At 36.8% G+C, this 15,722-nt stretch overlaps 1 protein-coding gene across 2 annotated transcripts in view; it reads right to left on the bottom strand.

Moving 5' to 3' along the window:
• The window catches only part of AP2B1 (adaptor related protein complex 2 subunit beta 1), a 99,515-nt gene that overhangs the window by 66,412 nt on the left and 17,381 nt on the right, over positions 1-15,722 (bottom strand). For both annotated transcript variants that reach the window (XM_016207041.2, XM_016207042.2), the window contains exons 6-9: positions 4,017-4,207; positions 1,524-1,745; positions 884-1,004; positions 660-755 (exon numbers count right to left, since the gene is read on the bottom strand). In XM_016207041.2, the coding sequence (XP_016062527.1) occupies positions 660-755; positions 884-1,004; positions 1,524-1,745; positions 4,017-4,207 (630 nt within the window). The remainder of the gene's footprint in view (positions 1-659; positions 756-883; positions 1,005-1,523; positions 1,746-4,016; positions 4,208-15,722) is intronic.

Raw genomic sequence — 15,722 nt, 5'->3', positions numbered from 1 at the left:
GAAGAAGAGTCTAAGGCAACAAGAGGTCTACACACTTGATATTATGTTTGAAAAGCTGGAAAAAGGTAGGGGTGCAATGAAGATACACAATGCAAGAAGAAAAGGCCATTATAGAAACTCTAGAAAAAACAAGTCTCTAAGAAAAGAAAATATAATCATTTGCTTGGAATGAGCCCTACATATTTAGTCATAATATGCATAGTAAGTTTTGCAAGCCTGTAGTTGACAGAACAAGAAACGCAGGTATGTTATCTCAATTTACAAAGATAATCAATATTGGAACAAAAAAACCCTCATGAGATAACTACACTGGAAAATAGGAGAAGCAGGAAAGATGGGGTGTATATGGACTAAGATGCTCATCTCACAGCAGAAAGTTAACAATGGCTATAGTTGGTAAATCAATAAATAACAGCATACGTACATTATTTAGAGATATGTAAATATCTCTAAAGAATAACTAAAACCAGAAACATGATTAAAATGATTCCCGCTGGAAGAGAGGAACCAGGAACAGCTGCTTTTCACTCAAAATTCTTTAATATTTTAACTGTGCTCTTTATTATTATGGTAAACTCTAAAAAATGTATTTTAAAGAAAGGAGTAAAGAGAACACTCAGAGTCCCACAACATGATCACAACTACCATCAGACACTTGCCTCCACCTTGATGGCACACCGTCCAATGGCCCGCACAGCTTTGCGAACGAAGTCAACATCCACCTCTGTGGCATATTCCTTCAGCTCTGCCAGAACCTGTTAAACATCCAGGAGGTGAACAAGCATCAAGGATTCTCAAACAGCAATTCAATGGCCTAACTTTTTCTGAAGGCAAGACCTTAAGATCTAAGTCGTTATAAACTCGAGTCTACATAAAGTCTGACCTGAGCAATATTGGCTTGGGATGCCAAACGAATCATGATGTCCAACTTCTCCAGTTTAACATAGATGGGATCATTATACTTCACAAAGAAGACTTTGATTTCCTGCTTTAAGATTTCAGGCCTGTGATACATAGAAACACAAGATAAGGAAGGTGAGGCATTTATAGATATCTCCTTCTGAATCTGTATTAATGGCTCCTCTATGCCTCCCTGCTCTCCTCCCATCCCACCCCTACAGGAGAAAAAGCAGCCAACCCCCCCACATCCTCTATTCTTATCAGTTCTGCTTAGCAGACTAGTTTTATCCTTTAAAGGGTCAGGGTACACACAGTCAAGAACTGCTGGTAGAAAAGCAATCTTGCTCTACACGACAGCCTGAACCATATTAAGCAGGTACTAGCTAGTATGCTATTAAAAGACCCCTCAGGAAACAAGCTGCATTGTAGAGGAACAACAGGCATTTGTTATAGGAACACTCCAAAATAAATCGCTAGCCTCCTGACCCAGGGCAAGCTGTTCAGCCATACAACACTATCATTTCTATACATTAAAAAGAGCTCAACAATGGCCTCTTTAATATTGATATTAAGCTTAATTCACAATTACGAAAACTTTAATCACTAATTCACTTTTTCCCAACCTTTTCTGGACAATTAGGTTGATGTTCCTCAGGGCGACGTACTGCACCTCTGGCTCCCCAGACAGCAAAGTGACAAGTGGAGGGGCCAACTTCTTCAGCAGCATATTATAGTAGTCAGAGTCCTTGGGTAACAACTCTAGAAATTTCATTAGGACTTTTACTGCTGAAAGCACCACTGCTGAGTTGGCATGAGATAGCCGGGGAGTTACCCGCTCACAGATGCTGACGGATAAAAAAGGAAAATTAGCATCTTAAATTATTTCTTTGCCCAATCCAGTCTATACAGCAATATGTCAGAGTCCCATGGCCCAAGTATCAAGAAATTAGAGAACCAGTTAGAAAAGTCAAAGCTCCATGCGTAGGTAAAATTGGGATCCAACATTGCAGAAGCCTCATTCCCAGCAAACTACAGGCAGAGCAGGGACATCAGAAGACTTTAGGAAACCAGCAATAAGGGATGTTCAAACTGGAAGGAAACTTAGCCAATACCCAAAACACTTTAGTTCACACCATTTACCTTCCAGTTTTATAGTCCTCTCTGTCTCCCCATATTATGCAAGGGCTCCCTGACTCACAGCCCATTTCTCCTCAACCTACAGGAAGTCAAATTAAGCATTCTGAGAGTTATTTCATATTGAGAGGTATCAACCAACTGTGGTTGAAGGTTTCACTGTTAAAATGTAGGAGGTGGGTTGTCAGGGTAAACTACCCAACCCTTTGCCTTCAGAATAATAAGGGAGTCTCTGAAAGGGTTTTTATTTGTTTTTTAACAGTAGTACACCACTACAATATTCTCCCAATCTTCTTCCCCTTCTCCTAGCCCCTGCCACCCACTTAAATGCCTCGTGAAATCTTGAATATTTAATTATCTGTTGAGGGGTCTTTAGAAAATAACCCAATTTTGACAGCTCTTGGGCAATGTAAGGGCTACTGACTATATTCAGTTAAAGACACAAGATAAGTATGCTGTGTTTCTTTCTCTCCCTCCTATATCTGCTTAGCCACTCCCTGCCCTCCTTCAGGTCTTTATACAAATGCCACCTTCTCAGTGAGGCCTTCCCTGACCACCCTTTTACAAAATACAAATCATCTGCAAATGCTCAGCATATCCTGGATCTCTTCCCTACTTTATCTTTATCATCAACACTTATCATATGACATTTTATACTATATATCTTCTGCCCCATCGCTGAGAATAGGTGTTCTATGACGGCTATCTGTCTGTCCACTGCTGTATCATATCCTTAGGGCCTAGAACAGTGCCTAATATACAATGTGGGCTCAATAAATATTTCCTGAGTGAATGAATGAATAAGTGTGAGATGTCAATGACAAACAGAAAATAAATTCTATGTAAAGTTCTTTCCAGAAGATATTTGTACTTTCAATGATGGAAAGAAACTGGTATACCAGAGTGAACTTTAGCTAACTCCAGAGGGAACAACTTCCCAGACAAGCAAAGAGCACTTACGATATAGAAGCTTGAGCTTCAGTCAGGCAAGGAAGGTTCTTATCTATTATATTAAAATATGTCAACTTAATGAAGGGCCAACATTTCTTCAGAGGTACTTTGCCTAGTACAATGCCTATATACACAAAATGCTCAATAAAAAGTGGTGACAGCCCTGGCTCAGTTGGTTGGAGCATCATTCTGTGCACCAAAAGGTTGCAGGTTCAATTCTTAGTCAGAGCACATACCTGGGTTGAGGGTTTGACCCCTGGTCGGGGCACATGGGAGCGGGGGGCAAGCAATTGATGTTTCTCACATCTATCTTCCTTCCTCCTCCCCCCCCCCTTCCCCTACTATAAAATCAATAAACATATCCTTGGGTGAGGATTAGATTTAAAAAAGAACTGGTGATAATTTCAACTCTGTAAACTAAATGCATGTACATGTATACAAAATTTAATAGCCAATTTCTGATAGTAAAAGAAAATTTGCAACACTACAGTGGAAAAGGGCTGAGCAGAACAATCCAGGTGTGCCTTCCAAAATCTCCAAATTCAGGCTGACATGATTTCTATAGCTAATGGAAGACATCATATATTTTGCTGGCTCTAACACACTTTCTCTAGTACTGAATTATAGGTATAGCTCAACTCAATAACTAGTATCAAGCCAATTACTATGTATCTAATAGAATGAAAATTTTGTCACTACAGTGAGAGACACTCAAAAACCTTTGTCATATGGCCAGGAACTATTGTATGGGAGATATAAGGCCATGATGAGGAAGATTTTAGCACAGCATAACTATATTGTTCAAACAAGAAATGAAAAACACACATCTCTGAGAAAGAACTATTTCTGCATGGTTTACTCCACTACCTAAAATGTTCCTAAAAAATCTAGTAAGAAAATACCATGGGGATTACAGTATCTATCCCATAAGCCACTGATCTTCAAGATAATAGACTTTTATTCTAATACAGACACTAGAACTTATTAAGCCAGTCAAGACTCCCAGATACTATCCAGAAAACCAGACTGACCTCTGAGCCTCTCGGTCATCTTTAGGATTATAATTGGACAGGCAGTCGAGGATGAAAATCTGGCCCCATTCAGTGCACTCATTCAGGGCTGTCAGCAGCTTATTAATGTTCTGTGGGTTCAGATCAAGTAAGTTGCTGTTTGGGTGAGATTCACTGATTTCAGATAATGCTGCTACAGCATTAGCCACCACCTGGGAAAAAAGCAGATATGACCTTGATTTACCAACAGTAGTACAACTACAGACAAACTAATCTTCTCTTGACCATAGACCTCAACTCATAATTATTCCTGAATGTTTTACCTAGTCAACTAGAAACACATAAACTACCTTCGAAACATATATTAAACCACCAATGATGGCATATACAGCTTCCTAGTGGGTCAGACAACCCACTAGGAATTAAAACAATTCATATATTAGCAGAAAGTCACATATAACTTACGATTAAAATATTAACAGTTTAAGTAGTACTCAAAACTATCAACAGAATCAAGACATGAACGGCCAAAAAAAGCAGTGACATTTCAATATAAAACATATACATTAGGCAATGAAGAGAAAAATCTATGCCAAATATTTGTATAGGTGAGTGGGTATGTATGTATGGAGCGGGGAATGGAGGGGGAGAGATGACACTGTCAATCATATCACAAGTCTTAGAGTAAGAAAGTTTGATCTTGAAACCCTATTATATGATGTTGAAAGAACATATCATCTCTGTGAAATCTAGTTTCTCCATCTGAAAACTAGAGTAATTTAATCTACCTCACAGATTAACTTTAGTTTGAAGATAAAATCAGATGACATATGTATAAAATCTTTCTACCAAGGCTTATGCAAAATAAAGGTGGTAATATTACATAGTTCATCACATTAACATCTCTGCAGTTCTTTTCACATTAACATCTCTGAAATTGGGATGCATTTTAAAATCAATGGCACATCAGTTTAATGTAAAGTATTTTCCTTCTAGGTAATACAGCAAATAATAAAGCATCTTAGAATCAATGAAATATGGTACCTCAAATTTATCCTTCTTTCAGGCAGTATGATAAATAAAAAGTTGCTACCAAATAAAAGTAAACTGTAATCACAGATCTGGGAATTCATATTAGTTGCAAGAAAAAAGTAAAACACTCTACCAAAATTATAGGTATTTCTAATATAACTAACAAATCTACAACCAATTAATGTAATTTAAAACTTGCAAATACACCCATCCAAATAAATAAAAACTACACTATAGCCCTGCACAAATTTAAAACCACATTTTGCAGTGAGGCTCCCAGTTGTGACTAAAAATTAGCAAGGTAAGGCTCCATATAAATATCCTGTAAGTATAAATGAGATGTTATAGGAGAAAGCAACTTCAGTAATTATATATATTGAAAAGATTCTCCAAAATGTCAATTCATTGTTAGTTCTTACTGGAGTCCCTTGCTAAAAGTTTGAGAAACTAAGAGTTGTTACAATTATCCTTTTACTAGCAAGAGAAGAAATATAATGGGCATGATTTAGCTACGGATTTTCATATCCATATTATCTGGTAAATCTGTAGATTATCCCAGCATATGATTTTACCTAGAAAATAAGTCTAGAGAGGATGATTTTTTAACCAAATAACACACTTGTGACAATATCCATTACTACACTAAGGATAATGATGCCACAAAGGGAATCATCTTCGTCTATAATTTTAGTGGTCAGAACAAAAATTCCAAGATGAAAAATGAAAGGCTAATTTAAGTATGATTAAGGGTATAGTATTTTATTGTTAGTAAAACAAATCAGGAAGAATTATCTAGTCCACCTACTGCACGCTAACATGTATAAGGCTCTTTTCTGACTCAATTTTTGTTTCCTACCTCCACCATCAAACACTGTATTTAGTGAAAAATAAAAGGCATAAAAGAGTGAAATAATAATCCTCTCCATCCTCTCAGTGCTTAGCATACAGGGAAAATATATTTTTATTTCCTGTGTACAATATACTTGATAGACCCGATTATAGTATAAAGGATTAAAATGTCACTGGAAGACCAAATGCCTGTTTTTATCTGTTGCTGCCAACAAATGCCCAGCCTTGGCTCCCAGTTGTCCAAAATAAACATCCTACTACAACTTAACATTTCTGCCAGTCAAATCCTTTTAGTGTTAGAAAAGAAAAAGAAAAGCTAAATATAAGGTCCGTTAATAGGAAATGTAGAAGAAAGGGTGAGATGGGGAAATTAAAAACATTGGAAAGAGAACAAAAGAATGCTGAACAGAATGAACAATTAGAATTCCTTTGTTATTATCATAGGCAATTAGAAATTAAACCAAGTGTATTATGCAGCCAATGAAGTATACGTTCTGGTGGTAAAATAGGCAATTTCTACTTATTATCACATAAAAACAAAAAAAGGAAATAGGGAAAAGTCAGTCTAATTAAATGATCCAGCAAGATCAGATTATACTATTATGTTTAGAAAAGCTTGCACGGAGAAAAGAGATCATTGCTAGTGACTAAGCCAATAACTGACCACAGGAGATGTATCCCCCAATAGCAAAACCGTACTGTTCCTCCAAAATTCCTTGAAGTTCTTTCTATTCTACCTTTCCACTTTCATCTCCTAATTGTCAAATTCAGATTGTTATGTTTTCAGAAGCATAGTAAGGGGGGCCCAAAAGGGGCTGTTTAGAGTTCTCCTGGTCAGTAAGCCATGGTTCTTTAACAGAAACTTAAAATAAGCCAGACATACTGACCCTAAAGTAGACAAAGAATAGGCTGACTTCAAGACAGCAACTTGGGTAGCTAGGATATATAGGATAAATCACTTGTCAATATTTATACTGTTTCTTTTTAATTTTGTATGATGTACATGGTACAAGTATTGTCTATTTTTAAAAAAATAAACCTTAAAACTTTATTTCCTCTTCCCAGAGAGCCTTCTCCAAACAAAAATTCAGTATCACAAAAGAATGAATTTGACCCTTGCAGTAACTGCCTTGATTTATTGGTGTATTAAAACAAAGGTTTTCTCTCTCTCACTTGAACCATCACATATAACCCTTTCCATGAATTTGAACTAACACATGCAACATTTTTCCCTCTAGAAAATTGGCATTTCTCTTAGGAAACACTACCATGAGGAGAATAATGGCCTTTTAACTATAATCTCAGAAAAATGAGAGTTTCCAAGAAAGAAAGGAGTTTCTAAAGGAAGTTTTGTTTTAAAAAATGGATTTATAAATAAGGTTTCTTAAGCTTTATCAGTACGTTAGCTGACTTATAAAAAGCTGCCATCTAGGTTACAAAAGAACACATCCATAGGGTCAGAAAAAGTTTTAATTTATCTTGCTTGTCAATTGTGGTAATTTCTGTTTTTTGGGTAACTACAACTCAACATTCCTCCTCCACATTCCACCTAGACCTATTATGATATGTCTACTTTATAGATACAGATGTTAAAAACACATATACATACATGTATAAAAAGCACATATAGATATATGTAAAATCATACTACTAGACAAATCTTTCTCTGCCTTAGCTACAGACTTCTATTCAATTTGATAGTTCCTTATAGACGCTTGGAATCTGCTGAATTTTTTTTTTTTTTTAAGGTAAGCAATTTGTGTTTTGACTTAATACCATACCTAATTACCTAATAGAGTGAGTTAAACCAAGGGATAAAAGACAGTAATAGGTAAAATTTACTGAACATTTACTATGTCCCATTAATCCTCACAGCAACTCTGAGGTAACTGCTATCAAAATCCACCTATTACAGATAAGAAAACAAGCTTTTTAAATGAATTTATAAGTACAGAATTAGAAGAATTCAGTGACTTGCTCAGCCAACACAGCCAGAAAGGGATAGTGCTTGAATATGAACGCAAGTTCTATACCTGATTCCAGCGTCTGAATACTAATCATTCTGAATCCAGCATTTACAGAAGTTCTGAGAGCTGTGCACTTATACCAGGGGAAAGGGAAAGAAAAATCAGAGCTGGGAGAGTATATTATAATCAAAACATTATTTCTAGGCAAAGGCGACATGCAGATTTAAACAAGGAGAAACATTTATTCTTCTACTTCACATATTTCAGAGACAATCATATCCTGGCAGCACTTAAAAAACGGCAATATTTACTATCTAGCTATAAAATCTGATTTATAAGCTACCCCTATCTTAATGCAGAAATTCTGAGGACATAAATTTGGCCTCATTTTTTCAAAAAAGGAGCAAGCTAGAGTGATGGATATGATTAGAATAAAAATGATCCTGGCCCAGCATGCATGGCTCAGCGGTTGAGCATCAACCTATGATCCAGGAGATCAAAGTTCAATTCCTGGTCAGGGCACATGCTGGGGTTTTGGGCTGGATTCCCAGTGGGGAGCGTGTAGGAGGCAGCCAATCAATGACGACTCTCTCATCATTGATGTTTCTATCTCTCTCTCTCCCTTCTTCCCTCTGAAATCAATAAAGATATATTAAAAAAAATAAAAATGATCCTGTATTAAAGAACTCTAGAGGAAATCTAGATATACACTGGGAGTGGAGTATCACACACAGAAGCTCCTTTATGAGAAATCTCTCACATTCCCATCCCTTTGAATGATTTTCATTTACATTCTAATTTCATTTTCATAGTTTCAGAACCCAAGAAAGACATCACTTTCTAGCATAGTGACTTCCTCCTATTAACTAAATTACTACTTAGAGGGCTTTCTTTTCTAGCAATGACCTTCAAGGTCACACACTCTGAGCAGATTAATGTTTCAGTTTTACCATTCCATTTACAATCCTTTTGACTGGTGCCCCCGAAGACCTGAATATAGTGAAAGCAGAAGAACTGACCAAAACTATTAGGATGAAATATATAAGTGGTTTATGTATTTTCATCGTCTTAAAAAATCAGCAACATTTTGGAATCTTGCTTTATCCTTTAGGGAGTTGTCTCAAGTGACATGTTAAAGAACAGAGTGAGATGTTACTTGTTCGAAGCATCTTTCCAAGAGACTGAGGTTCGATTCCCGGTCTGGGCACATGTCTGGGTTGTGGGCTTGATCCCTAGTCGGGGGATGTGCAGGAGGCAGCCAGTCAATAACAACTCATATCATTGATGTTTCTCTCTCTCCCCCCCTCTCTGAAATCAATAAAAATATATTAAAAATAAATAAATAAACAAATAAATAAACAAATAAAAAGCAATGGAAAAATATCCTCGGATGAGAATTAAAACAAGAATAATTCTTTAATGATGTAGCAAATAATATTGTAAATAGACTTAAATTTCATTTGTCTACAAGTTGTCCTCAGAATTACCCTAAAAACAATGAATGGCTTTAAATAAAGTATACAATAGAATTAAGTATCTTAAAAATAAACTTACCATTGAAAGATTAACCCTTCTAAAATCATTAACATCCAGCACCACAATCAATATACAATACAGAATATAAATGTTTATTGTTATTATTAAGTACTTACTCTATACCAGGTTTAGTATTAAGTGCTTTGCAAGCCCTCAATTCTTTAATGTTCATAACAATCCTAAGAGAGAAGCACTATTTATAATCTCTATTTTCTACATGAAGATACTGAATTTAGGGAGACCACATAGTAAGTAACAGCAGAACCAGGATATAAACCCATATCTGTTTGGTTCCATATCTGTAGGCCCTTTATCAGAGCAACCTTAGTTTTAACCACTAAGCTATAATTCCAGGAAAAAACAAACAAAAAACATTTCACAGTTACAAAGCACTTTTGTTTATAAAATACTTTCATAAAGAGTTCTTTATAAAAGGAAGTAATTAAATGCAATTTGGTATCCTGGATTGAATCCTAGAATAACAAAAGGACATTTGTGCTGAAACAGGTAAAATTCAATTAAAGTCTATAGTCTAGTTAATAGTAATGCACCAATGCTACTTTTCTAGTTTTGACAAATGTACCATGGTTATATAAGATGTTAACATTAAATGAAACTGAGTGAAGTATATATGGCAATTTTCTGTATTGTCTTTGCAACTTTTCTATAAATCTAATATTATTTCCCTCCAAAATGAGTTTAAAAAACAAACACACAACAAAAACTAAGATAGTAATAATTGATAAAAACAATGAGTAAAATACAGTGAGAATACACAGAAAAAGATTTCCACAAAATTTATTATAAAGAAAAACAAAAATGGTTTGCTTCCTCACAAGTAGAGACAGTAAAGCACTTAGATCAACAAGTGGGAAATTCAAGAGATGGGCAGTAGGCCCTTTATCAGAGCAGCCTCCAATGATTGCAATAACTCAACACTCCAACCCTGCAGAAAATAGCAGCTCCTTTTTCAATACCAATATAACATTACTTACTTGGGGAACCCAGATAAAGACTGAACATATTATCTCCTATAATACTCTTACCAGGTGCCTAACACATATTGACACTCTCACATAAGCTAAAAGATTCTACCAGCTCTGGAACTCCTTTATTGACATTTGGCATGAAGAGCATTGTGCATTTCTAATTTCACTTAAGAATATTTTAATTCTGTAACTCTCCTACTCATTAATATAATTAAAGTACTAAATTAAGTGAGGTCGTTAAGCTTTTCCATGCATTCTAGGCCTATCTTTAATAAACAATTTAACATAGCCCACAAGGACATCAAATACATTCTGGGGCGGGGGAAATACTTCTCAAATATACAAAGTGATCTAGAGAGACTTGAATTTTTCAGTATTTATTATCTCAGATTGACAACCAACCACAACAAAAGTAAATAGTCTAAGACCTAAATAAAAATTACAATAATTGGAAAGTACGTAATATTAGGTACTTTCCTCAAGAATAGCTGCAGTTATATGTCAGGCATTAAAAATTGTTTACAGCCCGGCCGGGCGTGGCTCAGCCGTTGAGCGTCGACCTAGGATCCAGGCAATCGGGGTTCAATTCACAGTCAGGGCACATGCCCGGGTTGCGGGCTCGATCAATGACTTTCTCATCATTGATGTTTCTCTCTCTCTCTCTCCCTCTCCTTTCCTCTCTCTGAAATCAATAAAGACATATTAAAAAAACACCTGTTTACAGATGAGAAAACTGAAGCTCATTTGAATTAACTTGCTCAAGGCCACATTTCTAGTAAGCAGCCAACCCAGGACTCAAAACAGCAGCCACTCTGGCCCTAAAGGATATATGCTATTTTCATAATCCAAATTTTCACAACCTTAGCACTACTGACATTTTGGGATGAATAATTCTTTGTTGTAAGGGGCTGTCCTGTGCACTGCAGGATGTTTAAAGTATCCCTGGATTTTGCGTACTAGACACCAAGTAGCACCCTTCCCATCTGTTTTGATAACCAAAAGTATTTCCGAACATTGCCAAATGTTTGCTGGGAAGCAAAACCGCCCCCAGTTGAGAACTAATGCCATAATACCATGCTGTTTCTATATGCTGGCTATCACACAGTTAAAATGCACACTTTTTCTAAGATGACAAAAATGGTATTTTTCATAAAGCAGTTTTCCAAAGTAAGTTCAAATTAAAGAAGCTGGCAGTTTAACTAGAACCTTTGCTGAAGGCTATACAGGGCCAACCTGAGGCTATGGTTAAGAGCATGCTGCTTGTGCAGAAGAACCCTTGACAACTGAAAATATATATATATTTTTAGTAATTCAGTAGTTTGTGCTGAAAGCAAAAGAAGGACAGCAAAAGAAGAGGGGCATTCTATGGGCAGTTCCCAGAGTGACGGAAGCAGAACTGAGGTTTAGAAGACAAAAGGGAGAAGTCCCTAAGCCATAGGGACTTAGGAGAACTGAACTCACAAACAAAGAGCAAAGCACATGTGATGGGGCTGTCAACAGTCTCTGGACTGCAGAGTCTAGCATAAATATGTTAACTTAAGTTGGAATACCTCAAGATGCCTCAGAGAGAAATAAAAAACCATAGTAAAGAAAGAAAATCCTAACATATGGGCAAACAACTAGAGAATGATCACCATCACTCAAGAGTACATTTTTCTTGCAAATATAATCTTAGTGAGAGAAAATCTTTTAAATTCTGACATCATGGGAGCTATTTTCCTGCAGCTCCAAAGTGTTTATTCATTCTGAATACAGATTTACTTTCAAAATAATGGACTAATAAAATCTGCATCTGAAAATAGTTTTTTTTAATCCTTACCTGAGGATAATGTTTTTACTGATCTGAGAGAGGAAGGGAGAGAGAGAGAGAAACATCAATGTGAGAGAAATGTCAACAGGTTGCCTCCCGTACGCACCGAGGGGACTGAACCTGCAATCTGGGTTATGTGCTTGACCATCAAACCCACAACCTTTTGGTGTTCAGGATGATGCTCCAACCAACTAAGCCATCTGGCTAGGACTGAAAATAGTTTAGGTCTAATTCCCTCAGAAAAGATTTTATTATGTGAATGTGTACAGATATCATCAAAGGAATCAGAACCTTTTAAGTTAATACTGTAGTAATAACGTTAACCTTTGCCATTAGGTTCCAGCAGCAATGCTCCTCTCATGAGCACCCTTCCATAAGCCAGGCCCTTTAATAGGTGCTTTTTATGTAACAGCTCAACTAATACTCCCCAAACTATCCAAGATGGTATCCCTCACTATACAGAAAAAGAAAGAGGCTCAGGGAAGTTAAGCCAGGACTTAACAGAGTAAAAACTGTTTACTTCAAAGTCTATCTTTTCTCTTTTGAATAGCAACTCATTGAAAATCAGCTTTAACTAGAGTATAAATGGTAAAACAGCTGCAGGAAAATAAGGTATGTGTTATCACCCAAAACAGAGAATGAAAAATATAATAAAATTCTATTACTTATAGCAAGGTACACTACTCCCAGGAACCAGCCTGGAGATCAACATAACTCTAAGAGTAGTCAGAGCTTAATCAAGATTTTACTCTAAGATTTCAAAGTCATTTCTGCAGATGTTCTAATGCTTTGACATCTAGGAGGCCCTTCTGAAGTAAGCTACAAGAAAACTACTAAGGCAGAATCCCCCAGAAGCATTCCTTTCTTTTGCAGGCATTCTAAACTTTGCTGTTGCAGTGCTGCCCCCATGTGGAGCAACTTCTGAAAAAAAGTGGAACAAACGTACCTCTTAAGAGCAGTAAAATAAGACTCTTACCCATCATCAGAGTAAGAGGATTTTAAGATCTCCATATTAAAACAGTTCTCAGATAACTAAAAGCCTTATATATGTTCAAAATTTTAACCAGTTTGAGAAAATGAAACAGTTCTAAATGTTTCTGTGTGTATACGCACATTTAAATTCTATTGTATATATACATCCATGAGGGCAGTGACAAGTAATGGGTATGGGGAATCAGAACTAGGTGAGAATCCTGGCTACATTACCACTAGCTGTATGACTTTGGAATAATTCTTTAGCCTCTCTGAGTGCACACTGCTTTACATGGAATAGCATCTACTTAACTGGGAAAGTATGAGAACTGAGTAAAATATTTCAAGTAAAAGCATCTATCACTATGTCTAGCATAGAATGCACTTAAAAATCAGTGGTATAATGTCAGTCGAGTTACTTTTTGGTAAAAAGACATACTATTGAGTTGAAAGTATGAGTTCAATATCAAAAGTAGGCATGTGCTGCCCTGGCTGGTGTGGCTCAGTGGTTAGAGCATCAGCCTGCACACCAAAGGGTGGTGGGTTCACTTCCCAGTCAAGGCCACGTAACTCTGTTGCCGGTTCTCTCCCCGCCCCAGGTTGGGGTCTCTCTCACACATCAATGTTTCTCTCTCTTTCTCTCCCCACTTCTCTCTCTCCCTCCTAACTCTCTCTGAAAAGCAATGGAAAAATATTCTCAGGTGAGGATTAACCAAACCCCCCCACCCCACAACTTGGTACCACCTAAACATTTTATAAAATAGATACTATTGCCTTATAAACTTATTTCTTTGTGGAATTTTTAAAAAAGTGTCACATGGGCCTGGCTGGTGTAAGCACAGTGGCTGAGAGTCAACCCATGAACCAGGAGGTTGCTGCTAGATTCGGGTCAGGGCACATGCCCAGGTTGCAGATCCCGAGAAGGGGGCGTGCAGGAGGCAGCAAATCGATGATTCTCTCTCGTCATTAATGTTTCTAACTCTTTCTCCCTCTCCCTTCCTCTCTCTGAAATCAATAAAAACATTTTTTTTAAAAAAGTGCTACATGGTACTGCTTGAGGGGAAAAAAGGCAGGGTTGAATTAGAATTCTAATACTGGTGATGATACCCTGGCAGAAGTCAGAGTTTAAACATACACACCCACACCCGCTTCTATGTCTATGTGGTTGAAAGATTCCTGATGGCAGTACCAGAGTACTTCAAAAAAATGTGGGTTGCTTCATCCTTTGACCCTGATACTAAATTTAATGGACGAGCAGAAGCCAAGGCTCCCAAAGAAGAAGATAAACCAAATGAAATGTCAAAGTAGAGATCTGAGCAGGCAATTTGCCAGTGAGAGACAATGTCTATTTCAAGGCAAATTCCAACTCTATTCAAAAAGTTCAAAAAAATATTCAGAGGTTATCCACTGATTAACTCATAATGTTATTCACCTCCTTATAAATAACGCACTAGGCAAAGGGGAAGAGAAAATGGCTATATTCCCTCATCATCTTGTAACGATACTTACAGCTCAATACAAATGAGCTTTAGTTACTAGCAGAGTCAATGTACTACTTTGGACTTGGCTCTCCTTTCAATTATGGGCAAAGTTTAACATGTTAATAAGAGAAATAAAAGGTTCCAAAGCTTTAAGGTGTTAAGTTACATTCTGGCTGCCAAACATTTAAAACATGATCAAGGTGCTAAAAAGAATCTTGTCCTGGAATTCTCCTATAGAAGAATGCATTACAATAACTAGGGAATAAAGATAACTTTGATTCAGTTTCAATTCCCACACCACCAGAAAATACCACAAACATCTATCTGAAGAAATAATCTTTTAAAAATTGATATGAATTTAATGTGAAGAAAATTTGAAAATGATGAAAGGACTGGTTGTTTCTAAGCCAGCGATTTTCAACCTTCTTCATCTCATGACACACATATGCTAATTACTAAAATTCTGTAGCACATCAAAAATATATATTTTTTGCCAATCCAACAAAAAAGAAATTAAAAAGGTATTAATTTTGATTCATCCACACCAGACTGCTATTGTTGTGTTGGCTATTGTAATTTCTTTTAACATCTTTTTAAATTGATTTCAGAGAGAGGAAGGGAGAGGGAGAGAGATAGAAACATCAGTGATGAGAGAGTCGTCATTGATCAGCTGCCTCCTGCACGCCCCCCACTGGGGATCGAGCCTGCAACCCGGGTATGTGCCCTGACCAGGAATCGAACTGTGATCTCCTGGGTCATAGGTCAATGCTCGATTGCTGAGCCATGCAGGCCGGGCTACTGCAATTTTCTTTTTATTTGACAATCTAGGAAAAGAGGTCAGTGGCCCTGACTAAACAGTCAGGTATTGCACGTTGTAAAAATTCTTACGGCACATCGGTTGAAAATCGCTATTCTAAGCAAATACAGGGTAAGTACGATACAAAGGTTTGCTTTAAGACTCTTGTGTTTTAGTACTTGGTTTTTACCTCAGAAACACCAAGATGTGAGACAGGCAATCTGTGGCACACACAGAAGTCATGCTTTCCACAGCTAACCTATGGTTCAATGTCCCAAAGGTAAGATTTGTTTTA

The sequence above is a fragment of the Miniopterus natalensis genome, chromosome 17, assembly GCF_054644295.1.
Source record: "Miniopterus natalensis isolate mMinNat1 chromosome 17, mMinNat1.hap1, whole genome shotgun sequence".
Lineage (NCBI taxonomy): Eukaryota > Metazoa > Chordata > Mammalia > Chiroptera > Miniopteridae > Miniopterus > Miniopterus natalensis.
This window is presented reverse-complemented; position numbering and strand designations above follow the sequence as displayed.